Source organism: Oncorhynchus mykiss, chromosome 27, assembly GCF_013265735.2.
Source record: "Oncorhynchus mykiss isolate Arlee chromosome 27, USDA_OmykA_1.1, whole genome shotgun sequence".
NCBI lineage: Eukaryota > Metazoa > Chordata > Actinopteri > Salmoniformes > Salmonidae > Oncorhynchus > Oncorhynchus mykiss.
Window position 1 is genome coordinate 10,336,510 of NC_048591.1, and position 23,559 is coordinate 10,360,068.

Sequence of the window (23,559 nt, forward strand, 5' to 3'; positions counted from 1 at the left end):
TCTGTTCCTAAAGGACACAATGGTAGGCCAGGCCTGTACTTTAAACTACACATTTTAGTTAGCAGCTTTTAGTATCTAATCTTGTGGATCCCTTAATTATACATTTCGATAGAGATATGACACATTATTTAACGTGTATTTCAGACATCACAAGATCCAGAGAAGAGGGTCCTGTACAGCCGTGTTTTCAAACATTTCCCAGAACTCAGCATGGTTCAAGGAAAGGGGCTTTCAACAGCTCCTGGTATAAGGACAATTCATGGCTTGAATATTCTCTAAGTCAAGACCTACACCTGTAGGTTTTTTTTCTCTGCTCAGGTCAGCTGAATCTGCCTTCACATCACAGTCAGGTTTTTGTATCTGGGAAAAGGTGCTGTTTAAAGATTCTGGGTTTTAGTTCCATTTGAAGGCAGAGCATCATATCAATGCTATGTACAGTGCCTTGCGAAAGTATTCGGCTCCCTTGAACTTTGCGACCTTTTGCCACATTTCAGGCTTCAAACATAAAGATATAAACTGTCTTTTTTTTGTGAAGAATCAACAACAAGTGGGACACAATCATGAAGTGGAACGAGATTTACTGGATATTTCAAACTTTTTTAACAAATCAAAAACTGAAAAATTGGGCGTGCAAAATTATTCAGCCCCTTTTACTTTCAGTGCAGCAAACTCTCTCCAGAAGTTCAGTGAGGATCTCTGAATGATCCAATGTTGACCTAAATGACTAATGATGATAAATACAATCCACCTGTGTGTAATCAAGTCTCCGTATAAATGCACCTGCACTGTGATAGTCTCAGAGGTCCGTTAAAAGCGCAGAGAGCATCATGAAGAACAAGGAACACACCAGGCAGGTCCGAGATACTGTTGTGAAGAAGTTTAAAGCCGGATTTGGATACAAAAAGATTTCCCAAGCTTTAAACATCCCAAGGAGCACTGTGCAAGCGATAATATTGAAATGGAAGGAGTATCAGACCACTGCAAATCTACCAAGACCTGGCCGTCCCTCTAAACTTTCAGCTCATACAAGGAGAAGACTGATCAGAGATGCAGCCAAGAGGCCCATGATCACTCTGGATGAACTGCAGAGATCTACAGCTGAGGTGGGAGACTCTGTCCATAGGACAACAATCAGTCGTATATTGCGCAAATCGGGCCTTTATGGAAGAGTGGCAAGAAGAAAGCCATTTCTTAAAGATATCCATAAAAAGTGTCGTTTAAAGTTTGCCACAAGCCACCTGGGAGACACACCAAACATGTGGAAGAAGGTGCTCTGGTCAGATTAAACCAAAATTGAACTTTTTGGCAACAATGCAAAACGTTATGTTTGGCGTAAAAGCAACACAGCTGAACACACCATCCCCACTGTCAAACATGGTGGTGGCAGCATCATGGTTTGGGCCTGCTTTTCTTCAGCAGGGACAGGGAAGATGGTTAAAATTGATGGGAAGATGGATGGAGCCAAATACAGGACCATTCTGGAAGAAAACCTGATGGAGTCTGCAAAAGACCTGAGACTGGGACGGAGATTTGTCTTCCAACAAGACAATGATCCAAAACATAAAGCAAAATCTACAATGGAATGGTTCAAAAATAAACATATCCAGGTGTTAGAATGGCCAAGTCAAAGTCCAGACCTGAATCCAATCGAGAATCTGTGGAAAGAACTGAAAACTGCTGTTCACAAATGCTCTCTATCCAACCTCACTGAGCTCGAGCTGTTTTGCAAGGAGGAATGGGAAAAAATGTCAGTCTCTCCATGTGCAAAACTGATAGAGACATACCCCAAGCGACTTACAGCTGTAATCGCAGCAAAAGGTGGCGCTACAAAGTATTAACTTAAGGGGGCTGAATAATTTTGCACGCCCAATTTTTCAGTTTTTGATTTGTTAAAAAAGTTTGAAATAACCAATAAATGTTGTTCCACTTCATGGTTGTGTCCCACTTGTTGTTGATTCTTCACAAACAAATACAGTTTTATATCTTTATGTTTGAAGCCTGAAATGTGGCAAAAGGTCGCAAAGTTCAAGGGAGCCGAATACTTTCGCAAGGCACTGTATGCTTGGACTCAGCATCAAAGGGTTATTGACAGCAACTCATCAATGTTCGATGTCATAAATGAGGACCGGAATTTTTTTGGGGATGAAAGCTGTACTTAAATTAAAACAATTGCAGATGTGCTCCTATTAACTGCCACTCAACATATAGTGCAGAGAGGTCATCGAGAGTCTGACTCTCACAACAAGGGTCATTTTTTGACAATCTTAGAAGAAATAGCAAAGCATGACCCTCTCATAGAGAAAAAGGTTGAATGCATGTGGCAATGTTAAGTACACAAGCCACCAAATCCAGAAGGAAGTTCTTGAGGGCTTAGCTGAGATGGTGCAAAGTGAAATGATAAGAGAAGTAAAAATGACACTAAAGATTTAAAGAAAAAATAACTTTATTTGCGAGGTACTAATACAACGGGGCCATCCACGAAAGATTTTTACACCTTTTCAGTCAGCTGAGAGCTTGCAGCAGGTCTCACAAAAATGATAATCGATTGCCTTGGAAAAACATGGTCTGGACTACAGAAATTATCTTGTGGGACAATGACGGTGCATCAGTGGAGGCAAGGGGCCTTCTTTCTCAGAGAGATTTAAATTTCAAAGGGATTTTGGTTACCTTTTGTAAAGTGCTTGGTGATGCCAAATGTATTTCTGACATGCTCCAGTCAAGCTCTCTTGACCTAGCAAGGGCTGTGGACCTAGTAGGTGCCCTTACAGACACATTACAGGACTACAGAAGTGAGGGTTACTTTGGAGAACTATGGAAAGAGGTTGAAGAGATTGCAGAGCACTGCAAAATATGTGTACGGACAGTGTGTAAAAGACAGCCTAAAACGAGTTTAAGTTTTCACGACTCGATTGATGAGCACTGTTGGACAGAAAAAATAGTAACCAAAGTGATGGTATGAGCTATCTTATCAGGTGCTTGACAGTCTCACAGCTGAGCTGCAGAGGTGTTTTTCAATGTAGAATTGCGAGACAATGCAAGGGGTCCAGTCTCTCAACCCAAAGAGTACAACATTCTTGAATGAGGAGCCTCTGTTTGCCTTTGCTCAGACCTTTGAGTCAGATTTAGAGGACCTCAAAACATGAGGTTCATCAAACCAAGTGGCTTCTTGAAAAGGGGAAGGGACAGACCGTCTCCTCTCCTTGACATTGTTGTGTTTCTAGAACCTTATAAAGAGGTCTTCCATGAGCTATTTCCACTTTGTAAGATTTCTATTGTTACACCAGTCACTAGTGCTTCTTGTGAAATAAGCTCCTCAGCTTTAAAACTGTTGTCCTAGGGTGGGTTTTAATCAGTGGTTGATGACAGATTAAGTCACCTCTGAATTCTCAGGGTTGAGTCAAGGAGGGTACGCGCCCTCAACACGGATGGATGTGTGAAACATTTTGGCAGTTCTCACCAGAACTGCAGAATTATGCTGTTTAAGTCTACCTAGGATAATTTGGCACTTAGGCGGTCTGGTCATGATTAAAACCTGCACTGTGTACTAGCTAATACACTGACATTCTAAAATGATAAATCCAAAGGGTATCTTGTCACACATTTAATTTGGTCTTGATTAGGACAATTCCAAAACTTTTCTTTGCTATTAGTTAACATAATATATATGAGCATAAATATGATACTGTAGTTTAATATTGATGGGCACCAAAATTATTTTTTATTTTTCAAGTCCAATTCTGCTTGATACCTGGTATGTCAAATTGCAGTGCTTTTGTGTTGTTGTAAATAAACTGCAATATCCTTGGTGCTTGAGCTTTATTTTCTGAAAATATTTTGGATATTCAACATTTATAGACCCAGATTATATATTCATGGAAACAGTGACCCGTGTGTGTGTGTGTGTGTGTGTGTGTGTGTGTGAGAAATTGAACTGCAGTTCTGAGGTAGAGACACTGACTAGTCATAGTATGTTCAATAATTCTAGTGAAGTGTGGTCCAAAAGGGTCACTATCTGCCACATTGAAGAACTCCGGGTTAAGTGAATTATCACTTCTACCTCTAATCAGCAATCATAGGATTTATTCATGCTCCTTAGATGCCACATTTTCTGTCATGGTCTTTGGACCCCCTGAAGTAGCCTTGGCCACCCCATGTACAAAACTCTACTTCCGCTACTGGACGGAACTTGCCGCCAGAGTTAAAATATTCAAATGTTGGCCGTCTGCGGTAGCACTGTTTTTGTTTACTGAAATCACGATAGCAACGCATACAGTCTTGATGGCTTGCTTTTACGGTTACCATCTTGCTTTCTTGTTCCACTATGCTGACGGTTTTGACGGTTTTGACGCCCCTCGTCTAAATGCAGCATTAGTCTTTCTCTTCTATATAGTTAATTTACCTGAGAAAATATGATCAATTAGTGACCTTAAAAAGAAGCCTTTATTCATGTATTAACTACTCAACCCCCTCCATTATGAAAAGGATAACGTGAAATTATATTTAGGTGATAATGACCGAGAAGCCGGTGTTTGGAGGATATATTGGCACAGGTGTTGGCAAACCGTGCCAATATATCCTCCAAACATCGGCTTCGAGGGCATGATCACTTTTATACATTGGGTTACCAACATATTCAAATCATGATTTACATATTTTTGTTACTTTATTTTGACCCAGTCGTTCATTCCTTTTGTTCTATATCTATGGACGCGACCCAGTCGTTCATTCCTTTTGTTCTATATCTATGGACGCGACCCAGTCGTTCATTCCTTTTGTTCTATATCTATGGACGCGACCCAGTCGTTCATTCCTTTTGTTCTATATCAATGGACGCGACCCAGTCGTTCATTCCTTTTGTTCTATATCTATGGACGCGACCCAGTCGTTCATTCCTTTTGTTCTATATCTATGGACGCGACCCAGTCGTTCATTCCTTTTGTTCTATATCTATGGACTCGACCCAGTCGTTCATTCTAAATGTTCTATATCTATGGACTCGACCCAGTCGTTCATTCTAAATGTTCTATATCTATGGACGCGACCCAGTCGTTCATTCTAAATGTTCTATATCTATGGACGCGACCCAGTCGTTCATTCTAAATGTTCTATATCTATGGACGCGACCCAGTCGTTCAGTCCTTTTGTTCTATATCTATGGACTCGACCCAGTCGTTCATTCTAAATGTTCTATATCTATGGACGCGACCCAGTCGTTCATTCTAAATGTTCTATATCTATGGACGCGACCCAGTCGTTCAGTCCTTTTGTTCTATATCTATGGACTCGACCCAGTCGTTCATTCTAAATGTTCCATTGCCATACTGGTTGGCAACGTTCTTATCTCTTGCTTGCTAGCTAGCCTCTAGCACTTAGCCATCCCGGATCCAGGATCGTGAATACAGCCTCAAGCTCATTACCATAACGCAACGTTAACTATTCATGAAAATCGCAAATGAAATGAAATAAATATGCTAGCTCTCAAGCTTAGCCTTTTGTTAACAACACTGTCATCTCAGATTGTCAAAATATGCTTCTCAACCATAGGAAAACAATCATTTGTGTAACAGTAGCTAGCTAGCGTAGCATTTAGCGTTAGCATTAGCGTTAGCATTCAGCAGGCAACATTTTCACAAAAAACAGAAAAGCATTCAAATTAAATAATTTACCTTTGAAGAACTTCAGATGTTTTCAATGAGGAGACTCTGTTAGATAGCAAATGTTCAGTTTTTCCTGAAAGATTATTTGTTTAGGAGAAATCGCTCAGTTTGGTGCGTCACGTTTGGCTACCAAAAAAACCCGAAAATCCAGTCATCAAAACGGCAAACTTTTTTCCAAATTAACTCCATAATATCGACTGAAACATGGCAAACGTTGTTTAGAACCAATCCTCAAGGTGTTTTTCACATATCTATTCGATGATATATCGTTCGTGGAAGTGTGCTTTCTGTCCTGAATCCCAGGAGAAAATGCCCGCAACTGAAGATTACGCACCATTTTAGACAAAGGACACCAGGCGGACCCCTGGAAAATGTAGTCTCTTATGGCCAATCTTCCAATGATATGCCTACAAATACGTCACAATGCTGCAGACATCTTGAAGAAACGACAGAAAACGCAGGCTCGTTCCTGGTGCATTCACAGCCATATAAGGAGACATTGGAAAACAGAGCTTCAGAAATTCTGCTCATTTCCTGTTTTGAAGTTTCATCTTGGTTTCGCCTGTAGCATGAGTTCTGTGGCACTCACAGATAATATCTTTGCAGTTTTGGAAACGTTAGACTGTTTTCTTTCCAAAGCTGTCAATTATATGCATAGTCGAGCATCTTTTCGTGACAAAATATTGCGCTTAAAACGGGCACGTTTTTTTTTATCCAATAATGAAATAGCGCCCCCATAGACTCAACTGGCTAGCCAACTACGGCTAACTTACTGTCATGTCAAACAGTGCAGACAGAATAACAGCAAAGTAGCTGCATTTGCGTTTGTTTAAGCTGTTTTCTAGTGACATTTACTTGAATACATCCTTAAAAATTAGTTGAGGCGAGATTTAGTCTGGCATTGAAAATGTGCTTTCTCTCGCCACAACACTGTTGTTCAGAGGAGCTAGCCAACAACACGGTTAACACAATCATTTAAAACTAAAGCTGTACAGACTGCAAACTAGCTACACTTCGTTTCGTTTGAACCTGTATTATAATTAAGCAATAATGCACGAGGGGCTGTGGTATATGGCCATATATTCATATATCCATAAAAATGATGCCAGGTGATTCATGATTTCGACTTAATGAGAAACGCTCCCTGCCTGTCTGTCTCGTCCCGACTTCCGACCCCTAGACGTTCATTATTATGGGACAGCTGGAGATCGAATTTAAATATCGAAACAATGTTCCAAATGTCCGAGTGACAAACAGCAAGGCTAATACACATCTCTGCTGTTGAAAACTAAATGTTAGTCTAAAATAATGTGAGAATGTCTAGATATTTTTTTATAGTGGAGATCAAGTTTACAATTTGCCTGGCTTGGTTGATGAGACAGTGGATTACGCAGTCAGATTGAACAGAGTAAATAGGCATTTTAGTCATATATTTAGCTAGTGGTAATTTGTGGAATAGACACCTGCTGGAATGTGGTTTTAATCAACCAGCACTCAGGTTTAGAACCACCTGTATTATAATTAAGCAATAATGCACGAGGGGCTGTGGTATATGGCCAATATACCAGGCTAAGGGCTGTTCTTGTGGACGGTGCAATGTGGGGTGCCTGGATACAGCCCTTAGCCGTGGTATATTACAAACCCAGAGGTGCCTTATTGCTATTATAAACTGGTTATCAACTTAATTAGAGCAGTCCAAATCTGTTTTGTCATACCCTTGGTAAACGGTCTGAGGTACCACGACTGTCAGCCAATCAGCATTCAGGGCTCAAACAAAGTTTATAATATGTAATAATATAACAGGATACCATGGCTATGGACCATTTAGTTGATTCCCTTTCTAGCACCATAACCACTTTCACACAGTGGTGGAAAAAGTACCCAACTGTCAAACTTGAGTAAAAGTAATGATACCTTAATAGAAAATTATTAAAGTGAAAGTTACCCAGTAAAATACTACTTGAGTAAAAGTAAATCTACTTAAGTATCAAAAGTAAAAGTATAAATACATTTTAAATTCCTTAGCAAATGGATAGCCAGGGGCACACTCCAACACAGCAACACAATTTATAAACGAAACGTGTTTAATGAGTCCACCAGATCAGAAGCAGTAGGGATGACCAGGGATGTTCTCTTGATAAGTGTGTGAATTGGACCATTTTCCTGTCCTGTAAAGCATTTGTATTTATTATGGATCAAAATGGAACGAGTACTTTTGGGAGTCAGGGAAAATGTGTGGAGTAAAAGTACATGTGTGGAGTACAAGTACATTTTCTTTAGGAATGTAGCAAAGCAAAAGTTGTCAAATATATAAATAGTAAAGTACCGATAGCCCAAAAAAACTTTAGTACTATCAAGTGTTTTTACTTTACGACACTGCTTACACATCACTCACTGTAACTGCAATGGCTCATGTTTAAATCTCTTGTCTGTTATACGTCAGACTTACAGATGCTGATAATAGCAATGAACCCTTTTCAGCTGCTTGGTTCATCCTGTATATCACAATATAGACCTTTTTTAAGCAACCAAAGGGCAACGCTAAGGCTAGGCAAAGGGCAACGCTAAGGCTAGGCAAAGGGCAACGCTAAGGCTAGGCAAAGGGCAACGCTAAGGCTAGGCAAAGGGCAACGCTAAGGCTAGGCAAAGGGCAACGCTAAGGCTAGGCAAAGGGCAACGCTAAGGCTAGGCAAAGGGCAACGCTAAGGCTAGGCAAAGGGAAAGCATTGTTTTATGGTTATGCATCAGACCCACTCATTCCCCTTAGCCACACTCGGTTGTTCACTGCTCTGTGAGAGCAGGTAGAGTGAACACCAAGTTGACTCTCCATGCAGAATTCTGTAAAAATATCTTGTGTACAACGCGAAACACCAAATAATGCATGCATGCAGAGCAGAATTAGGCTGATACCCGCTAATTATCAAATTCCAGAAAATAGACGTTTTTTTAAATTCTACAACCACCTAAAAGGAAGCGATTCATCAAAACCTTCCATAACAAAGCCATCACCTACAGAGAGATGAACCTGGAGAAGAGTTCCCTAAGCAAGCTGGTCCTGGGACTCTGTTCACAAACACAAACAGACCCCACAGAGCCCCAGGACAGCAACACAATTAGACCCAACCAAATCATGAGATAACAAAAAGATCATTCTTTCCAATGTGTCAAGCAATTACCAAAAACCTGAGCTAACTAGAATGCTATTTCGCCCTAAACAGAGAGTACACAGTGGCAGAATACCTGACCCAGGAAAGCTTTGACTATGTACAGACTCAGTGAGCATAGCCTTGCTATTGAGAAAGGTCGCCGTAGGCGGACCTGACTCTCAAGAAAAGACAGGCTATGTGCACACTGCCCACAAAATGAGGTGGAAACTGAGCTGCACATCCTAAACTGCCAAATATATGACCATATTAGATTTTCATATTTCCCTCCGATTACACAGAAAACAAACACAATTTTGATCAACTACAATATCTACTGGGTGAAAGACAGGGGGAGGGTAAGTGGCGGAGGGTATGAGAAAGAGGTGGGAGAGGGGGAATGAGAGAAGTGTTGAGAGAGTGGGAGAGCGGATTAGAGGGCCAGAGCGGGCACACCGCAGTAGGCCTCGGTCCTTTTGTTTTCTCCACAGGATCTGGAAAGGGTGACAGCATGCTGGTAGCGGCATGTACAGTTGGTAGCGCAGGAGTGTTGGTGTGTTCAACGAGGACGTGTGTGTGTGTGTGTGTGTGTGTGTGTGTGTGTGGGGGGGGGGGGGGGGGGGGGGGGCAGGGGCAGAGTGTGGGGAGGCAGGAAAACGACTCTAAATGTCCCATTGAGGAACAATGAAGTAATGGAGAGAGGTGGTGTTGGGAGAACGCTGAGCGAATGGGAAACAGACGCGGGAGAAAAGGGGGTTCCTCATCCTCTCCCTGTCAGAGAGAGAACTCCCTCCCTGTGTTGAGAAGAATGTTGGCGCTGTTCCATTGTTTTCTTGAAATGGTTTCTCCATAGAAATAGAATCAATAGAACGGTCCACCCACCCATTGTGACGTCATTAACTTGGATAGGGATGTCCGTTCTCGTAATTATATTTCTATGGCTTTCCCCTGTCTTATGTCAGTTTCTGATAGTCAATCAATTAGCCCTTGTCAGCTAAAATATTTTAGCTGGCTACTTCCGCAACCTGTCTGAACTTGTTATCGTGGTCGAATTACCAGTCGGGTGCACCCCATTGATTTTGTTAGTCAGTTTCAAGGATGTGGGTATGCAGACCCGCAAGCAACTATGGCCCCTCATGATGAGTTCAGATTTGTTGTGGCCCCCACCCCCTCAAAGTTGCTCATCCCTGGATTAGATTTCCAGATAACAGGCTTCTCACTAATGAGCCCTGGGAGAAAGGAGGTTCCTCATCCTCTTCCTGTCAGAGAGAGAACTCCCTCTCTGTGTTAAAAAGAAAGAGAAGAATGTTGGCACTGTTCCATCATTTCTTGAAATGTTTCCCTAAAGAAATATAATCAGTAGAATGGTCCACACATGGCATCATTAACTTAGATGGGGATGTCCATTCTAGTAATTCTATTTCTATGGCTTTCCCCTGGATGTTGGCGCAATTGAGATGCCCAATCTCACTAACCAGCCCAACGAACCCTGGGAGAGAACTTCTCTCAGTGCAGCACCAGCCCAAGACGGATCACTTTTTCCTCAGGAACTGCAGGCTCTTTGTTTTCCCCCAGGCCATGTGAAACGATAGCTCACCAAGGCTCCGGGCCCGTATTCCAAAAGCCTTTCAGAGTCGAAGTGCTGATCTAGGATCAGGTCACCCCTCTCCATATCATCGTATTTCATTCTAAGTATTCTAGCTCAGCCCTCCTACTCTGAGACTGTGAATACGGGCCTGCAACTTGAAGGGGGGATGGTGGAGGAGAGAAAGGAGATGGAGGGGAGCTGGTGACCACTACCTAAAGACCCTCGGAGGGATACAGTGTGAATGAAGTGAGTGAAAAAGGCTGGACTGAAAGCTTGAGTCATCACCCCATGAATCTTCATTTGAGCCAGTTTGCTACAGCATGAACATAAACTTGCAGCAACAGGTAATGTGGATTATAATTAATTTTAAAAAATTCTAAGGGTTGATACATTTGTTTTGTAAGGGAAAATCAAGTCTGAAGTTTCAGAGTGGAAATTCCAAACTTCAGAAGCCTTTTTAAACCTCAAATATACTGCATTTACAGGAAGGTTCCCCGACAACAGGGTGATCACAGTAAGATCCGACATCTGTAGGAATCATGAAGCTGGAACAACTCGCCCGCCATTAAGTCACAACGCTGAAGTACATTAACTGGTGCTATTAGGTGTTGGTGTGTGGAGACTCCTCAAGCAGAGGCAATTCATTAGGTTTGAAGTCTAAAGGGCTCTACGCTGTCTTCGCAAACGGAGCCGGCGAAGGTCCGTTTCTGTCGCTCTCTTCGTAGTTTACGTACATTTGTCCGGCCAAATGTTTTGGAACCTCCGTTGACCTCGCTTGCGTAGACTGTGTAGAGCTCTTAACAACCAGGGGTCGGCACAATTGGCACCCTACTCCCTACACAGTGCACTACTTTTAACCAGAGCCCTAAGGGACCTGGTCAAAATTAGTGCACAATATAGGGAGTAGGGTGCCATTTGGGACATAACTGTTGCGACTACTTCACTATCCTGCCATTTCTCGTTATAACTCACTGTTGCTTTAGGGGGAGAGGGAGAGAGGTATAGCAGGGTAGGGTACTGTGTGAAGCAGGGAGTTGTTTTTGGAACGTTGAGTACAGTGATGATGCTGGATAAGGAATGGAATCACTTCCTGGCAACACACACACACACACACACACACACACTGGCACACGTTCCTCTCCAGTCTCCTCTCCTCCTCAGCTACACTCTCACATTCTGTCTGCTTCATCTCGCTCTCTCGCTCTCTTTCTGTGTTTTTCTCCTCTGTGATACAAGCCACATTGTCAACAGCTGCCTCACCCACTGCAGCCCTTAATTAGGTGGAGGAGCACCTCTCTTTCCCCTGGGCAGGGCCCTACTGTGTCAATAACACAACAACAACATATGCAGCTGCTCTGTACAGTGTGTGTGGTAATGAACATGGACAATGAACAATAAACGTGCGTGCAGTCAGCGTGTGTGTGTGCTGGCATAATCACCTGTGCGTCCCTGCCTTGTTGACGCGTCCAGAGCGTAGTGACAGATCTGTGTGGTCCTGTGTAGTGATAGTGACTACTGTATAAGTGAGCTATGGATCTGGGTAACATTTGCGGTCTGGTACGTAAAACTCAAGCCTCCATCGTAGAAAACAGGTTCCTGGGCAAACGCATTGATGAGCTGAAGGATGTAAGTTAAGTGTTTGAGTGCACATATTATTTTATAGATTGGGGATTCTAGCTTTTTTGTTCCTCCTCGCTTCTAGTTCTAGCTTTACACAAGATTACAAAGTGAATCGTTTTCTAAGGAGAGCTCCTCGGTGTGGAACACTGCAAAACTCCAGTTCCTGCAATCATTGTCTGCCTGTGTATGTTATTGAATGTGGGAGAGAGGGCTCTTGTGCAAAATATTCTTTAGTCGTGGTTTTTGATGGAAATGGGTACCTTTTTTTATGCGAAGCGTTGTGTCATAGTGTGTGTTGAAGTACATGCTGGAGCTAGATTCCGGGGTGCTGGAGCTAGATTCCGGGGTGCTGGAGCTAGATTCCGGGGTGCTGGAGCTAGATTCCGGGGTGCTGGGGCTAGATTCTGGGGTCGTTATGAGCGCTTACTTGTCAGGCATAAAGATTCATAGAGATTCACACGCAACGGTGATCCAACTTAACGAGCGTCTGCTTAGAATGTTTCTTCTGTCTTTTGGTATTCTTTTTTCCTCTTCTCTCTCCTGCCTTATTTTTATAACGATTTTTGTCTATTCATGGTTCCTATTGCTGACCCTCCCCTCTGCTCCTCTTCTCTCTCCTCCCTCCAGACGTTGGGGAGTGACGGGGTACGGATCACAATGGAGAGTGCCCTGACGGCCAGGGACCGGGTGGGTGTGCAGGACTTTGTCCTGCTGGAGAACCACACCAGCGAGGCGGCCTTCATCGAGAACCTCCGCAAGCGCTTCAAGGAGAACCTCATCTATGTAAGACGACCTACCCCAATTACACTCGCCTCCCGGGTCATATTCATTAGGTAGCAAACGAACGCAAAAGGGGAAGGAAGACCTGAACTTGTCCAATAAACAACGCTTGTTTTTGTATTCTGTTGCGTAACATGTTGCTGCCCTCATGAATTTGTGCCTGCCGAAGATACAAATACACTGTGTCGATGCATCCCAGCATTCCCCCACTGTGTTGTCACCTTAAAGAGAGAGTTCAGGGTGTCTTTGTCTCTCTCTCAGACATACATCGGCTCAGTCCTGGTGTCGGTGAACCCCTACAAGGATCTGGAGATCTACACCAAGAACCACATGGAGCGCTACCGAGGCATAAACTTCTACGAGGTCTCTCCCCACATGTGAGTAACCCGGGTATCCCAACCCACCATCTTCCCCCTTCTCCTCCCATCCCAGTTGACTGAGTCGTGGACTAACAGTTATGTAACGGGGGGGGGGTTTCTGAGTGTCTGCTCGGCATACATTACGTCGGGCCTGTTTGTTTTGAGTTGCTAGGCGACGAGGTTAATTCCTGGCCGGTTCCTCTGACTCTCTGACCACGGACCAACAATGGACTGTATTATGGAGATTCTGCCATGCGCTCGGCATTCCCAGCTTCGCTGCTCCTTCGCTGCTACTCGACCATGAAGCCAAATGTTTTCTGTCTGTCTGAGTGGGAAAAGGTGGGGTGGGGGTGGGGGGGCTGAAGGGAGGTGGGGTGGAGGGAGGTGGGTTGTGGGGGGTAGAGGGAGGTGGATTGGGGGGATGTTGGGGTGGAGGGAGATGGGGTGGAAGGAGGTGGGGGGGTGTGGAGGGAGGTGGGTTGGGGGGGGTGAAGGGAGTTGGGGGGGGTGAAGGGAGGTGGGTTGTGGGTTGTGAAGGGAGATGGGTTGTGGGGGATGTTGGGGGGAGGGAGATGGGGTGGAGGGAGATGGGTTGGGGGGGTGGAGGGAGGTGGGTTGGGTTGGGAGGTGGGTTGTGAAGGGAGGTGGGTTGTGGGGGGTGAAGGGAGAAGGTGGGTTGGGGGGGATTTTGGGAGGAGGGAGGTGGGTTGGGGGGTGAAGGGAGGTGGGTTGGGTTGGGGGGGGGGGGGTGTGGTAGTAGGTGGTATCAGAGGTATCAAATTGGTATAAAATGTGTAGAATTTTGTGGAATTGTCCATATACGAGATAGACAGAACTACACAAAATAAGAAATTATATTATGAACAGTTGAGGATTTGTGTGGAAATGTGTAGTAATATCCCCTCTACTCTACTGTATCCCCTCTACTCTACTGTATCTACTCTACTGTATCTACTCTACTGTATCCCCTCTACTCTACTGTATCCCCTCTACTCTACTGTATCCCCTCTACTCTACTGTATCCCCTCCACTCTACTCTACTGTATCCCCTCTACTCTACTGTATCCCCTCCACTCTACTGTATCCCCTCTACTCTACTGTATCCCCTCTACTCTACTGTATCCCCTCTACTCTACTGTATCCCCTCTACTCTACTGTATCCCCTCCACTCTACTGTATCCCCTCCACTCTACGGTATCCCCTCCACTCTACGGTATCCCCTCCACTCTACGGTATCCCCTCCACTCTACGGTATCCCCTCCACTCTACGGTATCCACTCTACTCTACTGTATCCACTCTACTCTACTGTATCCCCTCTACTCTACTGTATCTACTCTACTGTATCCCCTCTACTCCACTGTATCTACTCTACTGTATCCCCTCTACTGTATCCCCTCTACTCTACTGTATCCCCTCTACTCTACTGTATCCCCTCTACTCTACTGTATCCCCTCTACTGTATCCCCTCTACTCCACTGTCTACTCTACTGTATCCCCTCTACTCTACTGTATCCCCTCTACTCTACTGTATCCCCTCTACTCTACTGTATCCCCTCCACTCTACTGTATCCCCTCCACTCTACTGTATCCCCTCCACTCTACTGTATCCCCTCCACTCTACGGTATCCCCTCCACTCTACGGTATCCCCTCTACTCTACTGTATCCCCTCTACTCTACTGTATCTACTCTACTGTATCCACTCTACTGTATCCACTCTACTCTACTGTATCCACTCTACTCTACTGTATCCACTCTACTGTATCCCCTCTACTCTACTGTATCCCCTCTACTGTATCCCCTCTACTGTATCCCCTCTACTCTACTGTATCTACTCTACTGTATCTACTCTACTGTATCCCCTCTACTCTACAGTATCCCCTCTACTCTACTGTATCCACTCCACTCTACTGTATCCCCTCTACTCTACTGTATCCCCTCTACTGTATCCCCTCTACTCTACTGTATCCCCTCTACTGTATCCCCTCTACTCTACTGTATCTACTCTACTGTATCCCCTCTACTCTACTGTATCCCCTCTACTCTACTGTATCCCCTCTACTCTACTGTATCCCCTCTACTCTACTGTATCCCCTCTACTCTACTGTATCCCCTCTACTCTACTGTATCCACTCCACTCTACTGTATCCCCTCTACTCTACTGTATCCCCTCTACTGTATCCCCTCAACTCTACTGTATCTACTCTACTGTATCCTCTACTCTACTGTATCCCCTCCACTCTACTGTATCCCCTCTACTCTACTGTATCCCCTCTACTGTATCCCCTCTACTCTACTGTATCTACTATACTGTATCCTCTACTCTACTGTATCCTCTACTCTACTGTATCCCCTCCACTCTACTGTATCCCCTCTACTGTATCCCCTCTACTCTACTGTATCTACTCTACTGTATCCCCTCCACTCTACTGTATCCCCTCCACTCTACTGTATCCCCTCTACTCTACTGTATCCACTCTACTGTATCCACTCCACTCGACTGTATCCCCTCTACTCTACTGTATCCCCTCTACTCTACTGTATCCCCTCTACTCTACTGTATCCCCTCTACTGTATCCCCTCTACTCTACTGTATCCCCTCTACTCTACTGTATCCCCTCTACTCTACTGTATCCCCTCTACTCTACTGTATCCACTCAACTCTTCTAAATCCACTCTACTCTACTGTATCCACTCCACTCTACTGTATCCTCTCCACTCTACTGTATCCCCTCCACTCTACTGTATCCCCTCCACTCTACTGTATCCACTCTACTGTATCCCCTCAACTCTACTGTATCCCCTCAACTCTACTGTATCCTCCACTCTACTGTATCCCCTCTACTGTATCCCCTCTACTCTACTGTATCCCCTCCACTCTACTGTATCCCCTCCACTCTACTGTATCCCCTCCACTCTACTGTATCCCCTCCACTCTACTGTATCCCCTCCACTCTACTGTATCCCCTCTACTCTACTGTATCTACTCTACTGTATCGACTCTACTCTACTGTATCCCCTCTACTGTATCCACTCTACTGTATCCACTCTACTGTATCCACTCTACTCTACTGTATCCACTCTACTCTACTGTATCCACTCTACTCTACTGTATCCACTCCACTCTACTGTATCCACTCCACTCTACTGTATCCCCTCCACTCTACTGTATCCCCTCCACTCTACTGTATCCCCTCCACTCTACTGTATCCCCTCTACTCTACTGTATCCCCTCTACTTTAATGTATCCCCTCCACTCTACTGTATCCCCTCTACTGTATCCCCTCTACTCTACTGTATCTACTCCACTGTATCCCCTCTACTCTACTGTATCCGCTCTACTCTATCCTCCACTGTATCCCCTCCCCTCTACTGTATCTACTCTACTGTATCTACTCTACTGAATCTACTCTACTGTATCCCCTCTACTGTATCCACTCTACTCTACTGTATCCACTCTACTCTACTGTATCTACTCTACTGTATCCTCTCTACTCTATCCTCCACTGTATCCCCTCCCCTCTACTGTATCTACTCTACTGTATCCCCTCTACTCTACTGTATCCCCTCTACTCTACTGTATCCCCTCTACTCTACTGTATCCCCTCTACTCTACTGTATCCCCTCTACTCTACTGTATCCTCTACTCTACTGTATCCTCTACTCTACTGTATCCCCTCTACTCTACTGTATCTACTCTACTGTATCCTCTACTCTACTGTATCTACTCTAATGTATCCCCTCTACTCTACTGTATCCTCTACTCTACTGTATCCTCTACTCTACTGTATCCGCTCTACTCTATCCTCCACTGTATCCCCTCCCCTCTACTGTATCTACTCTACTGTATCTACTCTACTGAATCTACTCTACTGTATCCCCTCTACTGTATCCACTCTACTCTACTGTATCCACTCTACTCTACTGTATCTACTCTACTGTATCCTCTCTACTGTATCCTCTACTGTATCCTCTCTACTCTACTGTATCCACTCTACTGTATCATCTACTCTACTGTATCCTCTGCTCTACTGTATCCCCTCTACTCTACTGTATCCACTCTACTCTACTGTATCCCCTCAACTCTACTGTATCTACTCTACTGTATCCACCCTACTGTATCCCCTCTACTCTACTGTATCCCCTCTACTCTACTGTATCCCCTCTACTGTATTCCCTCCACTCTACTGTATCCCCTCAACTCTACTGTATCCACTCTACTCTACTGTATCCACTCTACTCTACTGTATCCACTCTACTCTACTGTATCCACTCTACTCCTCTGTATCCACTCTACTCCTCTGTATCCCCTCTACTGTATCCCCTCTACTCTACTGTATCCCCTCAACTCTACTGTATCCCCTCAACTCTACTGTATCTACTCTACTGTATCCACTCTACTCTACTGTATTCCCTCTACTCTACTGTATCCCCTCAACTCTACTGTATCTACTCTACTGTATCCACCCTACTGTATCCCCTCTACTCTACTGTATCCCCTCTACTCTACTATATCCCCCCTACGGTGTCCCCCTACTGTGTCCCCCTACTGTATCCCCTACTGTATCCCCTCTACTCTACTGTATCCCCCTACTGTATCCCCTCTACTCTACTGTATCCTCTACTCTACTGTATCCTCTACTCTACTGTATCCTCTACTCTACTGTATCTCCTCTACTCTACTGTATCCCCTCTACTCTACTGTATCCCCTCTACTCTACTGTATCCCCTCTACTCTACTGTATCCTCTACTCTACTGTATCCTCTACTCTACTGTATCCCCTCTACTCTACTGTATCTACTCTACTGTATCCTCTACTCTACTGTATCTACTCTAATGTATCCCCTCTACTCTACTGTATCCTCTACTCTACTGTATCCTCTACTCTACTGTATCCCCTCTACTCTACTGTCTCTACTCTACTGTATCTACTCTACTCTACTGTATCCTCTACTCTACTGTATCCCCTCTACTGTATCCTCTACTCTACTGTATCCTCTACTCTACTGTATCCTCTACTCTACTGTATCCTCTACTCTACTGTATCTACTCTACTGTATCCCCTCTACTCTACTGTATCTTCTCTACTCTACTGTATCCACTCTACTCTACTGTATCCCCTCTACTCTACTGTATCCCCTCTACTCTACTGTATCCCCTCTACTCTACTGTATCCCCTCTACTCTACTGTATCCCCTCTACTCTACTGTATCCACTCTACTCCTCTGTATCCCCTCTACTCTACTGTATCCCCTCTACTCTACTGTATCCCCTCTACTCTACTGTATCTACTCTACTCTACTGTATCTACTCTACTGTATCTACTCTACTGTATCTACTCTACTCTACTGTATCCTCTACTCTACTGTATCTACTCTAATGTATCCCCTCTACTCTACTGTATCCTCTACTCTACTGTATCCTCTACTCTACTGTATCCTCTACTCTACTGTATCCTCTACTCTACTGTATCCTCTACTCTACTGTATCCTCTACTATACTGTATCTACTCTACTCTACTGTATCTTCTCTACTCTACTGTATCCCCTCTACTCTACTGTATCCCCTCTACTCTACTGTATCCCCTCTACTCTACTGTATCCCCTCTACTCTACTGTATCCCCTCTACTCTACTGTATCCCCTCTACTCTACTGTATCCCCTCTACTCTACTGTATCCCCTCTACTCTACTGTATCCCCTCTACTCTACTGTATCCCCTCTACTCTACTGTATCCCCTCTACTCTACTGTATCTCCTCTACTCTACTGTATCTACTCTACTCTACTGTATCTACTCTACTCTACTGTATCTACTCTACTCTACTGTATCTACTCTACTCCACTGTATCCCCTCTACTCTACTGTATCCCCTCAACTCTACTGTATCTACTCTACTGTATCCACCCTACTCTACTGTATCCCCTGTACTCTACTGTATCCCCTCTACTGTATTCCCTCCACTCTACTGTATCCCCTCAACTCTACTGTATCTACTATACTGTATCCACTCTACTGTATCCACTCTACTGTATCCACTCTACTGTATCCACTCTACTGTATCCACTCTACTGTATCCACTCTACTCCTCTGTATCCACTCTACTCTACTGTATCCCCTCTACTCTACTGTATCCCCTCAACTCTACTGTATCCACCCTACTGTATCCACTCTACTCTACTGTATCCCCTCTACTCTACTGTATCCCCTCAACTCTACTGTATCTACTCTACTGTATCCACCCTACTGTATCCACTCTACTCTACTGTATCCCCTCTACTCTACTGTATCCCCTCTACTGTATTCCCTCCACTCTACTATATCCCCCCTACTGTGTCCCCCTACTGTATCCCTCCACTATCCCCTACTGTATCCCCTCTACTCTACTGTATCCCCCTACAATATCCTCTACTCTACTGTATCCTCTACTCTACTGTATCCTCTACTCTACTGTATCCTCTACTCTACTGTATCCTCTACTCTACTGTATCCCCTCTACTCTACTGTATCCTCTCTACTCTACTGTATCCCCTCTACTCTACTGTATCCCCTCTACTCTACTGTATCCCCTACTCTACTGTATCCCCTACTCTACTCTACTGTATCCTCTACTCTACTGTATCCTCTACTCTACTGTATCCTCTACTCTACTGTATCTACTCTACTGTATACTCTACTGTATCTACTCTACTCTACTGTATCTACTCTACTCTACTGTATCTACTCTACTCTACTGTATCCTCTACTCTACTGTATCCCCTCTACTGTATCCTCTACTCTACTGTATCTACTCTACTGTACTGTATCCCCTCTACTGTATCCCCTCTACTCTAAATTGAAGGTTCAGGAGGATGCGATGACAAAGTGCCTCTGTTTGCTAGCTATCCCACTCCACTACAGTACTTCACTGACTCATGCTCTCTCTGTCTGTCTGTCTGTCTGTCTCTGTCTGTCTGTCTGTCTGTCTGTCTCTGTCTGTCTGTCTCTCCTCTTCCAGCTACGCGGTGTCTGACAACTCTTACCGGTCCATGCGGACGGAGCGTAGGGACCAGTGCATCCTCATCTCTGGGGAGAGCGGTGCCGGCAAGACGGAGGCCTCAAAGAAGATCCTGCAGTACTACGCCGTGACCTGTCCCGCCAGCGACCAGGTGGAGACGGTCAAGGACCGCCTGCTGCAGTCCAACCCTGTCCTAGAGGTCAACACTGGGGGGGAATACCATGTCATCCACTGCATGTGTCTGGCTTGGTCCAGTCTAAAACAAGACATCATATTTGTGTGTGTGTGGCCTGTCCTGGAGTGTGAGCAGGCTCTCTACTCATTTAGTGTACTGTATTGAGCTGTGGTGTGTTGGGCTGGATGGGCTGTAGACTAGTGGAGTCCAGACAGATGGGGCGCAGATGTGTTAGGAGCAGAGCGGTCCAGACAGACCGACCGACTGCCCTGTAATCTAGCCCCGTGTCTCAGTCACAGCCCAGCACACCTCCTGACCCTCTGACACCACTTTAACACATCTGTCTACCCTCCCCACTCCTGTATCCCCCTTCTCCGTCCTCTCTCCTGTTTACCTCCCCTTTTCGCTCCTCTTCGGTCTCCCTCCTGTATCCCCCTTCTCCGTCCTCTCTCCTGTTTACCTCCCCTTTTCGCTCCTCTTCGGTATCCCTCCTGTATCCCCCTTCTCCGTCCTCTCTCATGTTTACCTCCCCTTTTCGCTCCTCTTCGGTCTCCCTCCTGTATCCCCCTTCTCCGTCCTCTCTCCTGTTTACCTCCCCTTTTCGCTCCTCTTCGGTCTCCCTCCTGTATCCCCCTTCTCCGTCCTCTCTCCTGTTTACCTCCCCTTTTCGCTCCTCTTCGGTCTCCCTCCTGTATCCCCCTTCTCCGTCCTCTCTCCTGTTTACCTCCCCTTTTCGCTCCTCTTCGGTCTCCCTCCTGTATCCCCCTTCTCCGTCCTCTCTCATGTTTACCTCCCCTTTTCGCTCCTCTTCGGTCTCCCTCCTGTATCCCCCTTCTCCGTCCTCTCTCCTGTTTACCTCCCCTTTTCGCTCCTCTTCGGTCTCCCTCCTGTATCCCCCTTCTCCGTCCTCTCTCCTGTTTACCTCCCCTTTTCGCTCCTCTTCGGACTCCCTCCTGTATCCCCCTTCTCCGTCCTCTCTCCTGTTTACCTCCCCTTTTCGCTCCTCTTCGGTCTCCCTCCTGTATCCCCCTTTTCCGTCCTCTCTCCTGTTTACCTCCCCTTTTCGCTCCTCCTCTGTCTCCTGTCTCTCCCTCCTCTCTGTCTACCTCTTCATCCCAATGTGTTACCCCAGGCTTTTGGAAACGCCAAAACGTTACGCAACGACAACTCCAGCCGCTTCGGTAAATACATGGACATCCAGTTTGACTTCAAGGTGAGTGAGTGGTCACACACACACACACACACACACACACACACACACACACACACACACACCAATGACCGAGTATGTTCCTGTAAGGGGGAAACCAGTACATAAACACTGCCAGTCCTTCCATATTAACTTGTACAATATGTTTATTTTCCCACTCCTACGTTACTGTACTGTCCTGGGGACCTTCTACACCTGCATGTGGCTCTGTGTCTGTCTCAGTATCCCTGCCTCACCCCCCTCTCCTCCTCCCTCGTTCCCCGGTTCCCTCTCTCCCGGCGGCAGGGTGCACCGGTAGGGGGCCACATCCTCAACTACCTGCTGGAGAAGTCACGGGTGGTGCACCAGAACCACGGCGAGAGGAACTTCCACATCTTCTACCAGCTGATTGAGGGGGGTGAGGAGGACCTGCTGCGGCGCCTGGGCCTGGAGAGGAACCCCCAGCAGTACCAGTACCTCGTCAAGGTGGGACACAGCAGAGTTTCACTCTATGGTTGGGTCTGGAATGGGACACTCTCCTCGTCTCCAACTTCTGACCGGAGCATGTGTCGAGCTGTTTGGGGTTCAGGTCAAAAGTTACGCAATCGTGTGTGATTTGAGATGTATCCCGACGGAAGAGATGTGTCTGCTCTCTCTCTCTCTCACTCTCTCTCACTCTTGCTCTCTCTCTCACACTCTCGCTCTCTCTCTCTCACACCCGCTCTCTCTCACACTCGCTCATGTTCTCTAGTGTGTGCTGGCTGTGGCCCAGTGGGAGACCTGCTTAATGGACCCAGTGTGTTATTAGTGCTGCTATAGAGATGCTCTCAGGTGAAGGAGTTGTCTATCCCTCCTCACTCCCCTGCTGAGACCTACAATATTTCTGCAAACACACGCACAGACACTTTATTTAGTCAGCCAATGAATGTGTGGGCGTTCAGTATGCGGCGTGCACACGCCTGCGTAGATGAGTGTCTGTGTTTGCTGGATCTACAATTTAGTACGCATACGGCCTGTAGCGAGGAAGCATGTAAAACATGAACCTGCCGATCTTTCAGAAACGTCTGAACGTGTCTTCGTGGAGCAGCTTGGTAGATGTTTTTAACTTAACACCTTACTGTTTTACTACTAACACGGATTTAGGCGTCGGCTGCTTTGTTGAGGAACGATTTTACTTGCAATGTAGAATTGTGGTGTTTTGGCTTCAACCGTGTTTTGTCTGTGTGGGTTTCTCAGGGGAACTGTCCCAAGGTGAGCTCCATCAACGACCGCAGCGACTGGAAGGTGGTGAGGAAAGCCCTGTCTGTCATCGGCTTCAGCGAGGACGAGGTGGAGGTAAGAACCTGCTCTTACAACACAGACACACAGACATGATGTTAGCCGCTTAGGTCGGTGTGTTGGTGATCACCTTAAATACTACTACTGAACACTTATTCCATTTTTGACTGTCTGACCAATCCCGCCTGACCAATCCCGCCTGACCAATCCCGCCTGACCAATCCCGCCTGACCAATCCCGCCTGACCAATCCCGCTTGACCAATCCCGTCTATGCTTTGGGTACCACCCTCTGTTTTGTTATTGTGGTTGTGCAGTAACATGCTGTATTCCCCTTTTGCTGCAGTCTTGTGTATATAGTCAGGTTGTGTGACTGTCTATATTGACCAATAAAGTGGTCTTATCTTATATGTGCGTGTGTTGACTGTGTGTGTGTGATGAGAGGGCTGATTTGTGTGGATGTTTTTTAGCATTTTCATGACTGTGGTCTGGGCTTTGGGCCAGAGCTCATTATTTATCTGTTCAGTGAGGGAAGAGGGAGAGAGCAGGTGATACACTGCTCAAAAAAATAAAGGGAACACTTAAACAACACAATGTAACTCCAAGTCAATCACACTTCTGTGAAATCAAACTGTCCACTTAGGAAGCAACACTGATTGACAATACATTTCACATGCTGTTGTGCAAATGGAATAGACAACAGGTGGAAATTATAAGCAATTACCAAGACACCCCCAATAAAGGAGTGGTTCTGCAGGTGGTGACCATAGACCACTTC

General features: G+C 45.4%; 1 protein-coding gene across 5 annotated transcripts in view; it reads left to right on the forward strand.

The window, feature by feature from the left end:
* The window catches only part of LOC110507521 (unconventional myosin-Ic), a 78,849-nt gene that overhangs the window by 30,685 nt on the left and 24,605 nt on the right, over positions 1-23,559 (forward strand). For all 5 annotated transcript variants that reach the window (XM_036964721.1, XM_036964720.1, XM_036964724.1 and 2 more), the window contains exons 2-7: positions 12,636-12,791; positions 13,050-13,165; positions 20,142-20,340; positions 21,449-21,529; positions 21,812-21,991; positions 22,742-22,840. In XM_036964721.1, coding sequence (XP_036820616.1) covers positions 12,636-12,791; positions 13,050-13,165; positions 20,142-20,340; positions 21,449-21,529; positions 21,812-21,991; positions 22,742-22,840 — 831 coding nt within the window. The remainder of the gene's footprint in view (positions 1-12,635; positions 12,792-13,049; positions 13,166-20,141; positions 20,341-21,448; positions 21,530-21,811; positions 21,992-22,741; positions 22,841-23,559) is intronic.